The sequence below is a fragment of the Lampris incognitus genome, chromosome 2 (genome assembly GCF_029633865.1).
Source record: "Lampris incognitus isolate fLamInc1 chromosome 2, fLamInc1.hap2, whole genome shotgun sequence".
Classification (NCBI taxonomy): domain Eukaryota; kingdom Metazoa; phylum Chordata; class Actinopteri; order Lampriformes; family Lampridae; genus Lampris; species Lampris incognitus.
The window spans coordinates 32543093-32561946 of record NC_079212.1 but is presented as its reverse complement, the minus strand read 5'-3'; the positions used below and the strand labels follow the sequence as shown (position 1 = coordinate 32561946).

At 41.5% G+C, this 18854-nt stretch overlaps 1 protein-coding gene across 1 annotated transcript in view; it reads right to left on the bottom strand.

Moving 5' to 3' along the window:
* Positions 1–1739: 1739 nt before the first annotated feature.
* The window catches only part of mybl2a (v-myb avian myeloblastosis viral oncogene homolog-like 2a), a 29766-nt gene continuing 12651 nt past the window's right edge, over positions 1740–18854 (bottom strand). Inside the window, exons 6-12 of the mRNA XM_056299412.1 lie at positions 16979–17099; positions 16502–16552; positions 13629–13870; positions 8682–9387; positions 3270–3512; positions 2587–2787; positions 1740–2339 (exon numbers count right to left, since the gene is read on the bottom strand). Coding sequence (XP_056155387.1) covers positions 1740–2339; positions 2587–2787; positions 3270–3512; positions 8682–9387; positions 13629–13870; positions 16502–16552; positions 16979–17099 — 2164 coding nt within the window. The remainder of the gene's footprint in view (positions 2340–2586; positions 2788–3269; positions 3513–8681; positions 9388–13628; positions 13871–16501; positions 16553–16978; positions 17100–18854) is intronic.

The following is an 18854-nucleotide window of genomic DNA, read 5'->3' as shown; positions in this document are numbered from 1 at the left end:
CACTAGTCTAACCTTTTGTTAATAGCAATAGGTATCAAATCCTTGTCGGCAGACCAGTTTTGTTTACATTCATTTATTAGCATACTGATTCAACTTGCCAAATACCAGTGAATTGATCAAACATCCATTTGAACTTAAAATATCCGACTGTGTCTCAAAGCCTGGCTTTTAGGCAGCACACATATGCAAAATGTAGTTGCCAAACAGAAGTGAAAATTAAAATACAAAGCGCCTTACTTATTTTTTGGTTAGTGACCATTATTTGCAAATCATTAAGGCTCTTGTAAAACAATTCCAACGCTCTCATGAAAACTTTTGAAGCAGAGCCATAGAAACAAGACATTTAACATGCACACTTAGCATTTGAGTTAAGTTTTAGAGAAAGCTTAAGAGGCATCAGTCCTGTCTCTCAATGTACTGCAACATAAAAAGAACAACTTTGCTTTTAGCACTGTAAGCAAAACTGATAAATTATCATACCGTGTCACTGAAAATAGATATTAATAAGAGGTATTCAGTAAAGGCGGTGGGTGAGTCCTTCAATTGGAAATTTGAGACCGCAAAACACTCTGCTGACAGGTTTTGGAGAGTCAAACTTCTAAAAACTGCATTAATTCATACAACCAATGAATTTTGTGCACTTGAGAAGGCTGTGGGAAAGCAGCTTAAAAGTCATATTCAGGATCAGAGAAACTAACCAGCATTTACCAGCAGTCCCCTGGTTTCAACATTCACTGATGAGTTAAAAGGTGGTGGTAGTCTAATTTTTGGACAACATTGGAAATCAGTAGCCATGACACAAACCATCATTAAAATGTGTACCCTTCTACTGCTGCAAAACCATTGGCACGAAGGATAGTGTTGGTGCAACCGATGCAAATAGACAAGTCAACTCAACAACACCAATTCATGACTAACTTGAAAGTAACACTCAAAGATGTGACCAGTTAAACACAAAGAAAGTAGGGTATATAAATTTCTCACTCCTGTGCATGTTTCTGAAAAAAACTGCACCAGGTTTGTCAAAAAAAGCCAGTGTAGAAACTGGTAAAAAGTGATCCAAGAACATATTTTGTAGACATGAAATAATTCATCTCGGTTGCAACCACTCTTAATTATCGAGGGAGTGCACAAGCTAAATTATTTCTCTTAAGTCAGTATTACAGTCCCGGGCCATTTTTCACCCCAAAGGCATTAATTCAGAAATAAGACTTGGCATTTAGGATTGTCTAATGATTCAGTGTGGAACCTAGACTGTATTATAAGTGATATAGTTTTCAGAAGTTAAACTAAGAAGCAAACTAGAGCAAAACTCAGATTTCTCTTAAAATTCTAGCTCTGTGACTGATGTAGTGCCATTTGCCTTGCTGCTGGCACCATAGTTACTTGTTGCAAAAATATGTTTGTTTTGGGTTTTTTTTTTTTTAATCACAGCTGACTATTGCATGATTTTGAATCCTGAACATTGTCCATCCATCCATCCATTATCCAAACCGCTTATCCTGCTCTCAGGGTTGCGGGGACCTGAACATTGTTAGAAAAGTAAAGTTCAATTAACATTACCATAAAAAAAAAAATTTTTTTTAAAAACTTGGTGAAATGGATGGTGTTAGTCAAGTACACCATTATTGCATCCATAAAGTGTGCCGACTCCCTGATGAATAAACATGCCAAGTATGGAGAGTTCTCTGAATGGAGGACAGCTAGAGAGTTCATAGGCACTGCTGTCATCTCAACAGTCAGCGTTTAGTGGCCTTGCTGGGCTTCTTTCCCTCTTTCCGCCTTTTGGAATCCCTGTAGAGAAGCAGTCTCTCTGTGGTGTGAGGGGGCAAATGGCTCCTCTTCGACCTAACAATACATGTGGCCATTGGATAGAGCCGGTCAAAGCCCCCTGAGGATGCTGGTACCACCAACAGCCTCCTGGCAATGTTTTGGAGAAGGGGGAACCTATTAGCACATCTCCAAAACAACAAAGTGGAGTTGCTTTCCAACAGCGGCTCTGACAGATACAACTCCAATTCTGAGATCTTCATAGTCTTCGAGGGCGGCTGAAGAAAGCTGGAGATGGATTTGCGTTTGATGTTATTACCATTTCTATTGTCATCTTTGGGATCTAAGCAGGCACTGGTGGCCTCAATCGCAGTGTCTGTTTGGCTCACATCCTCTTTGTCCTGCTCCTTTGTTGACTCAGTGTCGACCTGCTTTTCTTCTGTCTCTACAGAGGGAAGGACAGAGGTTTTTCCAACCCCTAGTGTGGCCTCCAACACGGAACGGGCCTGACTCTTTGATGGAGCCACAAGGAGTGACTCATTTTCTTCTTGTTTGGTGTCAGCAAATGGCTGAAAAATCAAAGCCAGGATAAAAGTTTAGGTTTCAAGTGTATTGTAATTCGTTCTTTCACAGAAATTAGTTCCACAGGCATTTTAACTCCCTTAGAAAGTAAAAATGGCACATGAAAACAGACCCATTTATAATTATACTAGGTATGGCTTGTACAGTAGTTATTATGTCTGCTTGTTGCTATAGATTTTCCCTGCAGGGATTCTTTTTTCTTACTTTGTACAGACATCAATCAATAGTCCTTACCTGAAGTTTGATCCTGGGGTCAAGCACAGCTGCCAGTATCAGATCACTCTCCATAATCAGAGACTGAAAATGGGTGCAGAGGCCAGAGCGCAGAGCCTTGGAGAAATGGATGTAGCTGGTGGCACGGTGCTCCAAAGTCTTTTCCAGGCCAATGAGGGATGGGATGATGAAGGAGATGGTTATCCCATTTCCTTGTAGGACCTGGGTAAGTAAAGGCAAACAGGTTATTCCATATGTATTATCCACAGGATAATACACCCATAGGATCCATAGGATCTAATCAACTATCCATTATATTGTTATACAGAAAATCTTCAGTGTCTTGCCCTTGGACATTGTAGGTAAAAGTTTGGTTAAATGCAAAACGAAAAAAATGTACTTCTTGGCTGACCCATGTTGGCATTTACTCTACAGTGGATTTGCACTGAGTATGACATGACGGATAATTATGACAACTACAATATCATCAGAACATAAAAAGGCTTTAAATAAATAAAGTAGACAGGAAAATTCCAGTTAAAATTAAAGGGAAAAAATAAACAAACAAACAAAACAACCATACTAAAGTCTTTGGTGAAATACGGGGGGGAAAAAAGAAGAAGTTGCAGAGGTATCATCAAGTTTAAATCTCAAGTTACAATCATATTAGAAAATTATAAATCCAAACAATAACCACTTTCTACCTGGATGGCTTCCTCAAAAGGCTCAAGGAGACCAAGGATGTCCATGACCTGCTCCCTTTTTGCCCTTACAAGGGGCGGTGCACTGGTTGCATCTCTGGCCTCTGTGCGAGCCTGGGCCAGGAGGGTCATGATTGCACTCCAGGCTGACTCTTGAACCAAACGCCGCACAGACACCATCAAGGAGTTCCAACGGCAATTTTGGGCAGGAGAGCACAGAGACAAACCACATTCCTTCAGTAGTACCTAGACAATATATTGGATTCAATTAGGTAATGAGCTTAAATTATATATCCCACTGGCAAGGCTCAGTGTTTTCGGTTTTTATTTTTCAAAGCCATCCAACATGCCGAATTTCACCACAAGAGGACACCGTTACATACCTCACATGAATAGGAACAACTTTTGGATCCATGGAAACCGGGTGAAAACCAGTTTTAACCAATTAAAAAAATCTAGGTATTTTTCGGTGAAAAATCAGTAAAAACTGAAAACGCAGAGCCTTGCCCACTGGAAACTGGATAGTTGAGTGGTCAAATTAACAGACCACATGGGTATAAACAGAAAAACAGCAAAGGAGACATTATTTCTCATTACATATTAGGATACTAAAAGCTTTTTTTAGTACACCATTACGAGGATATATGAAATAATGCATATATGTAAGTTGTTAATGTACTTCTTTACCTAATTTTTTCATTAAGCTGTTGATACCTGAACATCACAAGAGGAACCAAGTATGCGCACATCCAGAAAACATCATAAAGGTGCAAGACAAAAATTGAAAAACTAGAACAAAGGAGTCTGCATACTGAAATGCTCCCAAAAACTAATTTATTACATCAACCAATCAATCAGATTAAGTTTCCTTTATTAATCCCCTTGGGGAAATTCAGTTACTGCAAATTAACCCATCCTAGTTGTGATCTGTGTAGCTAGGAGCAGTGGGCTACTGCCTTCATGCTGCACTCAGGGACCAACTCCAGTTCTTTTCCCATTGTCTTAGGTCAGGGGCACAGACTGGAGTATAAACCCTATGCATGTTTCTTTTGATGGTGAGGGAAACCGGAGCGGCGGCACGCTGGCGTAGTGGTTAGCGGTTGCCTCACAGCAAGAAGGTCCTGGGTTCAAGCCCCGGGGTAGCCCAACCTTGGTGGGTCATCCCGGGTTGTCCTCTGTGTGGAGTTTGCATGTTCTCCCCACGTCTGCATGGGTTTCCTCCAGGGGCTCCGGTTTCCTCCCACAGTCCAAATACGTACATGTAAGTCAGGTGAATTGGCCGTACTAAATTGTCCCTTGGGAATGAATGAGTGTGTGTGCGTGTGTGTGTGTGTGTGTGTGTGTGTGTGTGTGTGTGTGTGTGTGTGTGTGTGTGTGTGTGTGTGTGTGGGCCCTGTGATGGCCTGGGGGCCTGTCCAGGGCGTCTCCCTGCCTGCCGCCCAATGACTGCTGGAATAGGCTCCAGCATCCCTGTGACCCTGAGAGCAGGATAAGCGGTTAAGATAATGGATGGATGGAAACTGGAGCACCCGGAGAAAATCCACTGCAGACACAGGGAGAACATGCAAAATCCACAGAGGATGGGATGACCCCCCCAAAGTTGGACAACCTCGGGGTTCGAACCCAGGAACTTCTTGCTGTGAGGCAACAGCGCTAACCACTGGCCCAACGTGCGGCTATTAACCAAGAATCAAATACTGGATTATAATGGTAACTATTATAGGTAATCAATTATTTTTTATTAACTGTATGAGAACTGTGGACATGAAGGTGTAAAATACAGCAGGATAGGAGTTGTAGTATACGGACGAGACCACTAGATGGCAGTCTGTGTAACAGGCCACATTAGCCCACATTGCCTAAAAGATTGAGACACCAGTAGATTTTGGAAATCCAAAGTAATGTCTTAATAAGAAAATAATGGTGTATAGTGGGACGTGATCTAGGGTCAAAGGTGTGGTTTAAGGTTAAGCTCCACAATAGGTGGGATTAAGCTACAGTATAAAAGTAAGTGCTTTGTACAGGTTGCTTCAGTTGCTCCATGGACCAGCTCAGTATATTGTTGTATCCTTTTGTGGATTATTAACAATAAACCTACTCACACCAGACTTATAAGTATTGGACACTGATTGATTGACTACTGAACCTTGACTGACTGACTATGACCCTGACCCACAGTGCGTTGAGAAGAAATGCTCCCACACTGCCCAGAAATCCGCCCAATTCTTCCTCATGCGGCTGGCGACTCCACATGTATTGGAGGAGGCATGTGGTAGTCTGCAGCCCTCCCCGGATCAGCAGAGGGGGTGGACTGCAGCAACCAGGATGACTCGGAAGAGTGGGGTTATTGGTCAGATATAATTGGGGAGAAAAGGGGGGGATCCAAAAAAAAAAGTGAAAAGGCTTTAAAGGTGCTGTGTGTAATTCTCCTTGAATCCCGACTTCTATCATTCGGTGATGTGACTAACAATAACAAATCAAAGCAAGACAAACTTATTAAGTAGAGGATTCACATTATGTTTGCCAAAGTCTGTAAATTCAAACGCCCTTAGAAGATACTGTCGGCTGCACTTTACTGTGGACTGTGAGTGTAAGCTAAGCCAAGTTTTTCAGGGGTCAGAGCGTAAAACAAACACACTCAAATGGCCCACCTCCATCAATTTTGAAAGCAGAAATCAGCGGAATGAGGTAACCATGAGTCGTTTACTTTATTTCAATCAGTACCATTAAGCAACCCTTGCTGATATGGGACCGATCTGATCAAATATTGGTATCGGGTGTTGATACTGACGTAACTCACTCATCGGATATCGGACTGACTTTACCAATCCATGACCAATTCAGATTCCACAGTCTGATGTTTTTATGAATTATAAATATGTAACAATGCAATTTTAAACCCATAGCCAAAATGGTATATATAAGTTCAGGTAGTATAAAGTGTTTTTAGTATGGGAAAAAGGTACTTTGCTTGCCAGCATAGAGAGTGGGAAGCAGATGATGCGGAAGCCGCCGACCAGGCAGCTGTGTGCACGTGCGGGGGGGCAGCGAGACCGATGGCCGTGTCAAAACCAGTGAAACGCCACAAAATGTAAAACTGGAGTCTCCTAAACTCCACAGTAATTCTGAGAAAGATAAAATAGTCATAGATGACGCAGTAACTGTACGAGAGGGACCCGATGTGCATGGAGTTAGTGGCACTGCTGTGTGAGTTAACTCCCTGGCAGCTGCTGCAGCCGAGCCCAGGCAGGAGAGTGACAGGAAGGAGGCAGTGGCGGATCTGCCTGTCACCGACAGTCTGGCTCTCAGTGATGACAAGTGACAGGACAGGACAAGTGAAGAACCACATTTACAATCTTCCATCATTTTATCCAAGTTATTGTCAATTTGAATTAATTGACGCTTGGAGAATAAAATATTCAAGCAGCAGACAGTACACATGGGTAAAGGTTTCAGGGAACAGGGTCAATGCTGCCAGGCTAGACAGGGCGTTTATCACCCGATACCTCAACACCCGGTTGGTCAGGGGCAACATAGTATTTCCAGTTGATTATACAGGTCACCACGTAGTCAATGTTGTTTTATGTCTTTCACCAAAAAAAAAAAATTATATACACTACCGTTCAAAAGTTTGGGATCACCCAAACAATTTTGTGTTTTCCATGAAAAGTCACACTTATTCACCACCATATGTTGTGAAATGAATAGAAAATAGAGTCAAGACATTGACAAGGTTAGAAATAATGATTTGTATTTGAAATAAGATTTTTTTACATCAAACTTTGCTTTCGTCAAAGAATCCTCCATTTGCAGCAATTACAGCATTGCAGACCTTTGGCATTCTAGCTGTTAATTTGTTGAGGTAATCTGGAGAAATTGCACCCCACGCTTCCAGAAGCAGCTCCCACAAGTTGGATTGGTTGGATGGGCACTTCTTTGAGCAGATTGAGTTTCTGGAGCATCACATTTGTGGGGTCAATTAAACGCTCAAAATGGCCAGAAAAAGAGAACTTTCATCTGAAACTCGACAGTCTATTCTTGTTCTTAGAAATGAAGGCTATTCCATGCGAGAAATTACTAAGAAATTGAAGATTTCCTACACCGGTGTGTACTACTCCCTTCAGAGGACAGCACAAACAGGCTCTAACAGGTACTATTTAATGAAGATGCCAGTTGGGGACCTGTGAGGCGTCTGTTTCTCAAACTAGAGACTCTAATGTACTTATCTTCTTGCTCAGTTGTGCAACGCGGCCTCCCACTTCTTTTTCTACTCTGGTTAGAGCCTGTTTGTGCTGTCCTCTGAAGGGAGTAGTACACACCGGTGTAGGAAATCTTCAATTTCTTAGCAATTTCTCGCATGGAATAGCCTTCATTTCTAAGAACAAGAATAGACTGTCGAGTTTCAGATGAAAGTTCTCTTTTTCTGGCCATTTTGAGCGTTTAATTGACCCCACAAATGTGATGCTCCAGAAACTCAATCTGCTCAAAGAAGTGCCCATCCAACCAATCCAACTTGTGGGAGCTGCTTCTGGAAGCGTGGGGTGCAATTTCTCCAGATTACCTCAACAAATTAACAGCTAGAATGCCAAAGGTCTGCAATGCTGTAATTGCTGCAAATGGAGGATTCTTTGACGAAAGCAAAGTTTGATGTAAAAAAATCTTATTTCAAATACAAATCATTATTTCTAACCTTGTCAATGTCTTGACTCTATTTTCTATTCATTTCACAACATATGGTGGTGAATAAGTGTGACTTTTCATGGAAAACACAAAATTGTTTGGGTGATCCCAAACTTTTGAACGGTAGTGTATATATATATATAATAAATCTTTCTGGAATTTTAACAGGAAATTACTACAGGCTAGGCCTTTTTGTAAAAATATTCAATTATTGTGGGTAATTTGGAGAGAGAAAAAAAGCATAGTTTGACTCGTTAAGTCAATTAGCACATTAAAGGAGTTGACATAGCAATTTGCACTCCTACACTTGTCTGTTATGTGAAGCTTTCTTAAACTACAAATAAATTACTTTGGAATAAATTTAAATTGAATGCATTTTTGTATATTTTTTGGTCTTTCAATAAGAAGGGCTGTGTGGTTTACCACGGCCTCATGTAACCTTACACATAATACCAACAACAACAACATTGATAACGATAATAATAATAATATTCCAAGAAAAAAAGAGCTCTGGTATCGGTATCAGCAGATATCCAAATTCACATATTGGAATTGGATCACAAAAAAAAGTGAATTGGTGCATCTCTAATACTTACTGGTAATATTATGTTTCGGAAAAGTCGAAATATTACACATAGCATCTTAGAGCTCATTAACCTAAAGATTTGGATAAATGAGTTTGACTGCAAAACTGCCTTTTCAAAAACATGGTTTTAACAGCAGGTTCACTCTCACCTCGCTCCAGTAGGTGCTACTCCTGAAAAAAGCCACCACATTGTGGACCTGGAACAGCACGTTTTCCACCACCCTGGAATTCTTCAGTGCCTCCCTGATCACCAGATGCAGCTTGTGGGCCACACAGCTCACCTTGATCCCCATCTGCAACTCAGAGAATGGGGATGGCTCCTCAGTTTCAGGGAGCCGGTCAGCTAGGAAGCCAACAATCTCATCCCCATCAGGTTCTCCCCTGTGTGATGAGCTCAAGAACTTGTAGTTGCAAAACAAGCTGTTAGCTTCCAAGGCTTCCTTGGCCTGGTTGGTAAGGATGTAGCCAATGTTTTCGGGGAAAAGGCCATAGCTGAGCAGCACACCTTCCAGCTCACTGGCAACAGCTGCGCTTAGGCTCTTGGCGCTGAGGTGGCGGAAGGCCACAGTGGGACGGCGGATCTGCCAGTTGTCATCAAGGAAGTGGAGCTGCACGGCAAGGATGGCCTCCTCCACCGGAGAGCCACTTCCTGCCCAGAGGTCGACGGTGATATGAATGACGTTGTGCCCAACATTGGTGGTAGCACGGCAGGCCTTGAGGTCACGGATGAGCTGGGGCTTTATGTCCTTCTCCACATCCTCGTAGAGCTGCAACCCCACAGTGCGCTGGGATATTTTGTGGTACTGGGGGCCAATGGTGCTCATGAAAGACCTGAAGCCCGAGCCCTCTACAAAACTGTAAGGAAGAGGAACGCATGGAGATCAGACGCTGTTGTACAGGAGGTATTGTATACTTACAAGTATTCCACTCTATCAAACAAATCTCACAATAAGTGAAAGATGCAATAAAAAAATGAAATGTAAAATAGTTTGGCAAAATTGTTTCAATGAGTTAAAATTATGGAAACAAGAGTCAAACATTGTTAGAGCAAACCAAACCACCACCCCCCAAAAAAAAGACCAAAGTAATTTAAAAAAAAAAAGCAATAATTTACTTTTAACAATAGTAAAAAGAAAAGCTCAAAATATGAGCTAAAAATGTGCACATAAACTCCTGTTCATTAGACATGATTATTTATTCTGAAACAAGACTTAACATCATAATTCAAACTTAAAATTACCCTTTCTCATTCTCTCTTGCACAAAGAACATTCTCTCTCTCTCTCTCTCGCTTACACACATGCATACACACACACACACACTTCCTGCTATATTTGTGGGGAGCCATCATTGGCTACATTATTCCCTTACCCCTAAGCCTTACCTAGACCCCTGGACTCCAATAAGCGGCCAGCAGGCCAGGTCTGGCCCGCGAGAGCCAAATGTTTGGCCCGTGCCAACCTACTGGCACTAACGCACATGTCATAACATGTGACGTAAAGTGCATGCTGCTATACTTTATTTTGACCTCACCCCATACCGTACACTTGACCTATGCCGTAGAGCGCGCGTAGACGTAAGACGTACTCCGCACTCGCTACGGTCCTGACTAGAGAGAGCCACTCACCAGCTTAGTCACAGATCAATAACTGTCCTAAACAAAGGACATGGCCTGTGCAAAAAAAGCGCAAAGCCAACCAGGAAAACCGCCAGTTCAAATCTGAGTGAACTGATCAGTTTTGTTTTATTTTACCGGATCACGCCAATGCCAAACTGACATGCTTGATATGCATGCAGACCGTAGTGTCTGCACAGCAGATAATCTCAAGTGGCATTTCAACACTATGCATGCTGCCAGTTTTAATGGCAACTAAGCGACAAAATCAGATCACCGCAAAAAAAAAAAGAAGCAAATATGACAACATCATACAAGCACTCCGTTTCAAGTATCTGTAAATCAACACCAGCACATGAGAGTGCAACAGCTGCATCACTGCATGTTGTATGGAATCTTACTAAAGCTAAGAAGATATTCACTGGCGCTGAGTTAATTAAAACATGCACAATTGATAGATATGGTTGGTGAAGTTTTAAGTCATGATGAGAAAAACAAGAAAATGGTTGTGGAGCTATAGGAGGGTTGCAACGTCATCACAGAGATGCGTGCGCAACTAGGGGGCAGAAAGCAGGTACAGTGCAGAGATTTTAACCAAGATACAGCTCAGATACAGCAGAGATGACGCGCAGTTGTTGTGCAATAAACTGCACAAACCGCCAAAAGGATGGGTGGGAAATGTTGAACATTTTCGTTGTTGAACCGCTTTGGTAGCTCTCAAAAGATTGAGATGCATAATCTTTTGAGAGCTACCAAAGCGGTTTTGCCCCCTGGCTGCACACAGACCCAGTAATGTTTGTAAACAGGAAACCCGTCTATTAAAACAGGTGCTATTGTCAGCTCACACGTCAATGAGAAGAGTAGAACTTTTAGTGGAGGAGGGTTTTTCCAATCTACTCACTGATTTGAAAGAAAGCAGAAGCCAAATCATTTGCCATAGACTCACCCTGTGACCTAACCAATATGGAAGAGCTATCTGTGTTCGCAAGATTTTTTGATGGGAAGACCTTTTGGGAAGAGCTACTTTGTTTGCTTCCTCTGCCTGGCCAAACAACTGGGGAAATCATCTTTAATTAATTAACACAGTTCTTTGAGAGGCATGGCTTGGATGTGAGCAAAATTGTGTCCATTGTTGATGGGGCTCGGTCAATGGTGGGACAACACAAGGGCTTGGTAAGCAGGCTTGCTTCTGTTAACCCAACCCAATACTCTTGCATTTCATTCCATTATTCACAAATCAGTGTTGTGCATTAAACTGTTGTGGGGAAATGAAAGAGGCGATGGATACTCTGACTGGTAAATTTCATTCACCACTTGCACTAGCATTGCTGGAAGAAATGTCAGTGAAACACAAGGATCTTTTGCTGCATAATTATGTTCACTGGCTGAGCATAGGCCATGTGTTGGAGAGGGTGTGCGACCTGCGCAATGAGCTTGTGTCATTTTTATCCGGACTGCGGAGCCAAAAAGCACAAGAATATCAGATTTTTAAGCGACAATAAGGTGACTGGCACATCAGCCACTCCACGTAAAAAACTGTCACGCGCAGGTGTCCTCCTGTTATGGAGCTCCAGGATCGACAGCGACGCCCACTTGAGTACCCAGAGGGAGGACGGTCATACGCGAACCTAAGTGACCGCCGATGATGAAGATGGCATATGTTCTTTTTTTTTGTTTGGCATTATGTCTCATCTAAATCACCTTAATCTGCATTTACAAGGCAAGAACCACACTGTTGCGGATGTGCGAGGCGGTTGAAGCTTTCCAGTCAAAGCTCAACCTTTCGGAGAGAGACTTTCATAGGAAAAAGATGCACTTTCCACATCTGTGGATGCATTGCGGGAACAACGAAATGCGGGAGGATCCAGCAATGAAGGATTTCATGACGAGCCTGGCAGAACTCTCAGGTGACATCCTCCTCTTCCTGAGACAGCCGTTCTCCGTTCGGCTGACGACCAGTGGACTAGAAAACAAAATGCTGGTACCTTCCATAGATGAGGCAACTCTTCAGATGGAGGTCTTGGAGATGGGAACGTCTGATTTGCTCAAAGCACAACACAAGGACGTTGGGGGTGAGTGACTTTTGGATCAATGTGGTTACCCAACCTTGATTCAAAAACATGAGAGCTACTGCAATGCTCCTACTCAAAGCGTTTTGAGTGGTCAGTAGACTAGAAAAGTGCTATATAAAAATGCAGTCCATCAGGTGTCCGGATAGCATAGCGGTCTATTCTGTTACCTACCAACACGGGGATCGCCGGTTCGAAAACCCGTGTTACCTCCGGCTTGGTCGGATGTCCCTACAGACACAATTGGCCATGTCTGCGGGTGGGAAGCCGGATGTAGGTATGTGTTCTGGTCGCTGCACTAGAGCCTCCTTTGGTCAGTCGGGGTGCCTGTTCAGGGGGGCATAAGCGTGATCCTCCCACGCGCTACGTCTTCCCTGGTGAAACTCCTCACTGTCAGGTGAAAAGAAGCGGCTGGCGACTCCACATGTATCGGAAGAGGCATGTGGTAGTCTGCAGCCCTCTCCGCATCGGCAGAGGGGGTGGAGTAATGACCGGGATGGCTCGGAAGAGTGGGGTAATTGGCCGGATACAATTGGGGAGAAAAAAAAACAAAAACCAATCCATCCATCCATGTATATATGAGTCATCGTTTTCTTCAATGAACTCTATCAAGAACCAGGAAAGAAACAGACTCTCCAATGCACATCTTCACCAGTGCCTCAGGATTGCCACAACAGAATACAGACCGACATCAGTGGCTCTCACTTCTCTCAGTGATTGGTGAATGAACATCCATTTATTTTTGTCCATAATTAAATGGTTGTTTTTTAATTTATTTTGTTTCAAGAGTGCATTTTTTTTCTTGTATGACCCACAACACAAGCTAAGAATCTTAGGCATAAATTATTACTACTACCACCACCATCACCACTAATAACAACAACAATAATAATTATCATAATAGCAGCAACAATAACAACATCTGCACAACTTTTATTGGCACAATGGAAAAACAAAACCTGGATGTTTTGGCCCTTGGCTTGACATGCATGGCATAATTTGGCCCTTGGGGAAAACTAATTGGGGAACCCTGACCTAGACCATTACAACTACACACCTTAACCCTTACCCAAACCTAAAGCTTGGCATGCATGACATAATTTGGCCCCTGGGGAAAACTAATTGGGGAACCCTGACCTAGACCATCACAACTACACATACCTTAACCCTTACCCAAACCTAATTCTAACTTTAACCCTAAAACCAAATCCTAATCCTAAAATAGATCCTTGAAGTTGTGGGGCCAGCAAAATGTCCTCCATTTAGCACAAAGATCCTCATTTTCCTACCCCCCCACACACACAAACACACACTAACCAGACTACGGCCAAAAGTGAGCACACTTGGTGTCCAAATTCAACAAAGAATTGTCTCACTCAAAGGTGTATGTGTCAATCACAGGTAATAAATCACCTGAGAGGCAACATGTCCTCAGCGATCATCATCAGTGCTGCATTGGTGAGCTTCTTCTGCAAGACTGCCTGGGCAACCGGTGTGACACTGGAGGTGGAGCTGCTGCTGGAGCCAGCGCTAGGGAGGGAGGAGGGACTGCAGGAGGAAAACTCTCTCCTGGATGTCAATGTCTGTGGAGGACTGATGACCGTCTTCTGCTTGGTTCGCGTCAAATCCTGCGTCTTCGCTTCCTTCTGCTTGATCTGTGGGAGAGCCAGCATGAGGTGAGCCAGCATGAAAACTTTAGAGTTGTGACTCTCGTCCAGCCTAACATATCTGGGGATTAAACTAACGCCGGGTCTGAATGAGATAATGGAATCAAATATACCTCCTATCATTCAAAATATTCAATTTCTGTTGCAGAATTGGACTAAGATGAATATATCACTGTTGGGTAGAATAAACCTGATGAAAATGATTATAGCGCCTAAAATACAATATATTATATACATGCTACCCTTATCATTCCCACGCTTGTTGTTAAAACAGTACAACACAGTAATTGAGCGCTTTATCTGGATGGGGAAAAAGCCCTTATTTAACCGTACTAAGTTATATGCAGCTAAAGAACAGGGGGGCCTGTCACTCTCAAAGATTGACTGGTATCATTATGCCTTCTCACTCTCCCAACTTTCTAAAATGAATGTTCCTCCAGACCAGGCTCCTGCTTGTGTAAGGACAGAAGAAGAACTAGTATAGCCTTCCTCCCTAGAGGCATCTCTGACACAAATGGGAAGAGCAATACCATTCAGGAACCCACTGTTATCTTTTGCTCAGGAATCTTGGAGAGTGGCACATCATATTATGAAATCCAATACATATCTCAGACCTAAAGCATCCATATGGTACAATAAGAAGCTTCTCATAGGCAAGAAGACATTCATGTGGGAAAGGTGGGCTAGGTCAGGTATACATCTCCTTGGAGATCTGTTTGGGAAAGACGGAATGAAATCCTTTGAGGAAGTGAAGACAGAATATAATCTAGACAAATCAGACTTTTGGAAATTTTTGCAAATTAGGCCAGGTAAAATCTGAATTGAATCCACAAACTAGAATACAGGATCTATTCCATACAACATGGATGGGAAAAGGGGGGGCCTCAATATTTTATGTGCATATTAGGGAAGCACACACGCCACAACTAGAGGGCCTGAAAATGTGTTGGGAAAATTATGTTGGGGGGAGATTTCGACAGAGGTCTGGGAGAAGATTGTTGCATCGTGGCATAAATGCTCACGTGAAGCACAGTCAAAACTCAATCATTATAAGGTGATCAATAGAAGCTACTGGACCCCATGTAAACTGGCCAAACTGAAACTAAGGGACAATGATGCTTGCTGGAGATGTGGGAAGGAGTCTGGGACTTTAGTACATCTACTGTATTATTGTGAGAAGACAGTATGTATGTGGGACAGCATTGTTGTTATTCTGAACGGGATGTTGAAGTTATCACTGATTAAAACCCCAGCACTGTGTCTTTTGGGACAATATGAAACTATGGGTACAGCTGGCTCTGATAACTGGCTGAGAAACTGGAAATCCTCTGCTCCTTCAACCTACAATGAATGGATGGAAACAATGTATAAGATGGCAACATACGTATGAACGAATCACTTATAGAGTGGCGGGTAGAGAGAACATGTTTAAGGAGGTCTGGGGCTTATTCTTCACAGAAATGGAATGTGGACATTGAAATAGATGATTACTCTGCATGAATATTCATATGGACTCTATGGCTATGTGTCTAGTCTAATTGTTTTGTTTTTAATGTTTTTGTGAATTTGTTTGGGTGTATGTTGTTTAAAAACAGGAAAAGAGGACAGTTGAGTTTGTTTGATACTTGTGTTATGATGCATTGTGTTTGTGGATGCAATTGTTGATCTGTCCAGAAAAATATCCACAAAAAAAAAAAGAGTTGTGACTCTCACTGCAAAAACACATCATGTGGGTGAGAATGTGGGGGGGGGGGGGGCAAGGTAAAGAATCCTTCTCAGATTGTCAGAAGCAGTTGTGCATCATGAACTATTCCTAATTTTGGAGAATGGGGAGAGAGAGAGAGAGAGAGAGAGGGAAAGAAAGGCAAAATACCTTTAACTCTCTCCCGCTTCCACCCAATGAGAGTAGGTTGCCTCTTTACATAATTCAGCGATACAGCTTAAAGTTTGCCATAAAATAAAATAAAATTTCAGTTTAAAACAACTACCGTTGTGACCTGGCCGACTATTACACGCCTTGCTCTTAGCATGATCTTTGATGGTCGACCACTCCTGGGGAGGCTAACAATGGTCTTGAATTTCCTCCATTTGTACACAATCTGTCTGACTCTGGATTGGTGGAGTCCAAACTCTTTAGGGATGGTTTTGTAACCTTTTCCAGCCTGATAAGCATCAACAACGCTTTTTCTGAGGCCCTCAGAAATCTCCTTTGTTCTTGCCATGATACACCTCCACAAACACATGTTGTGAAGATCAGGCTTTGATAGATCCCTGTTCTTTAAATACAACAGGGTGCCCACTCACACCCGATGGTCATCCCATTGACTGAAAACACCTGACTCTAATTTCACCTTCAAATTAACTGCTAATCCTAGAGCTTCACATACTTTTGCCACTCAGATATGTAATATTGGATCATTTTCCTCAATAAATATGTAAATGACCGAGTATAATATTTTTGTCTCATTTGTTTAACTGGGTTCTCTTTATTTACTTTTAGGACTTGTGTGAAAATCTGATGATGTTTTAGGTCATATTTATGCAGAAATATAAAAAATTCTAAAGGGTTCACAAACTTTCAAGCACCCCTGTAAGTGATAAAGACCACAGTGTTCTTACCTCCAGTAGAGATACCGGGTCAGAGTCTATAACAACATCATAGCTGAAGACCTGTAAGACAACAGAACCGGTCAACAAAAAAGACGTTCAGAGCTGTTACCATTCATAGATGCAAATTATTCTGTACATTACGTATTATGAAACAGAATTAGTATAAAAAGGAGTAATAGGGCCAAGGAATGCCCATGTCTACTGTTATTTTGCAGAGTGATGTCAAATAGTCTCAGTAAACAATTTTTGGGGTTTGTTTTACACTGCGTAAAGCACCAAGAGGGTGGTATTTAGAGCATAAGCAGAATTTGGGCAATGTCAATTGAATTGTCCATCACAGAAAAAAGAATAACTTTTTAAGTACTTTCCATTGTTTGTCTAAAATTTGTGACCCATATAGTAGTGTCCTATATGCATTTGTCAATACTTTTATGTTTCTCAGGTCTGGATTTGAATAATGAGGTTTTGTTACATGTGACAGCCTACCTCTCCTTGCTCAAGCCATTGAGTGTCAATGTAAATGTTCTTGGCCCCCTCTTCAAATTCACCCATGTCAGCTCTACGTTTTATGGTGGAGTTCCAGTGGTTCTTTATGGAGTTGTCCGTTCTGCCACAGGGAACAGAACAGAATCTCATGCAAGCATGTTCAGACAGAGTAGGAAACCCAGTGAGCAAAATAAACTTGAGGGCAGATGAGAATTTAAACAGCGACTCTAGAGTGATAATGAGCATGTACTGTGGAATTTAAGAGATTTACAATAAACGGCTTGCAAAAAACAGTTGCCAATTAAATGTGGAAAATAGCAATTTGATACTGTGAAGAAAAATACAACTTATTACTTTCGCAAATTCAGCATTATACTGGGTATTAATGATGTTGATGCTGTTGTATTTTTTTTTAGTTTCCCTTAGTTCAGTATTAGTACCTGATTTGCCAAATCTGCAAAATAAAATTAACCATAAAGAAAAGGTACTGCTGCACTTGACACTAATTCCTTACAATTTAACTAAACTATTGCACCTGCAGGTAATGTACTGCAAAAAGCACTATTATGAAGGTGATTTTAAGTCTTTCGTTTTTTATGGTTTCAGATTTTCCTTTGTCATGTCATACAACTGTTACCATACAAAAAATGAACACTAAAGTTCAACATCTTCAGCCTCTTTAATTAAACACTGAAGTATCAATAACTTGCTCTCTTTTACAGGTTTTCCTCAAATAAAAACAACAATGAAATTCAATAGGCATCCTAAATACAAAATCAACAGCTGCACATCTGCATATTATGTTTTTTTTTTTAAATCAGCCAGAACTATTTTAACTGCTTTCACAAAGTTAAAACAAAGCCACCACATTATATAGGTCTTATCCTTGCGAACAGCTTTCAGATTTGGACGTAAATGTAACATGTAAAGGAGAAAGAAAAACTTATTCCCCCAACAACCCCCATACAACCAAGAATCACTAAGCCCTGTCTTGTTTTTGAATTTAAGCAAATATCCTCATTTGATACATTTTTTTTTAAGTATGAGGATGAATATGAGAAATTCTATGATCTGTGCATAATGATGAATAAAACCCAAAGAGGGCAAGCTGCCAAACACCAGTATGAGCAGTGGGCTGGAAATGTTGTGTTGGAACTGTATTGGAGTTTGAAGAGGACATCTAAACAGACAGACTCTTTTGACACATCAGTAGACGATGCCTTGCTAATTTTGGATCCATGACACAATTGGCCTTTTCTCAAAGAAAGAACCGCAATGAGTAAAGCTTCTTTAAACATCCAACTTGGTTTAAAGCTGGGGTAGGCAGGTTTTTTTTTGCCATCACCGTTTCCCCAGTCGCCCCTTTAGGTGCTTGGCAACCAGAGACCACTGTTTGGTGCCATATTTACTCACAAGCTCAATGACCTTTACGGGGGAAACATATGAAAAAAAAATACAAAGGTCAGATAACATTTCTCCATTTCCCAAAATAGGAAATAATTTCTCCTCTCATTCCCTGCCACTCCAACCATCACCCCATACAAATGTCCAAACCAAGCAATCGTTAAAATCAGTTCCCATCAAAATATTCTTTGCAAATGATTCTCGGTGTTTTGTTTTTTTTAATCTCCCCCTTTTTCTCCCCAATCGAATTTGAAAAAGTGAAAATATTACCTCAAAAACAAAATGGAAAACACATATTGCTAATCTTACAAATGAAAGAAGGCCTATAAAACGTGAAATGTAAAAAAAGAACTGAAAATACATATTAAAAGTCTCAAACAACAACCGGAACTTAAAAACTACTAGAATGACCATGGGCGATTATTTTGACCGCCTTGGTTTTTAAACTCTATATTCTGTCAAGATAAATATA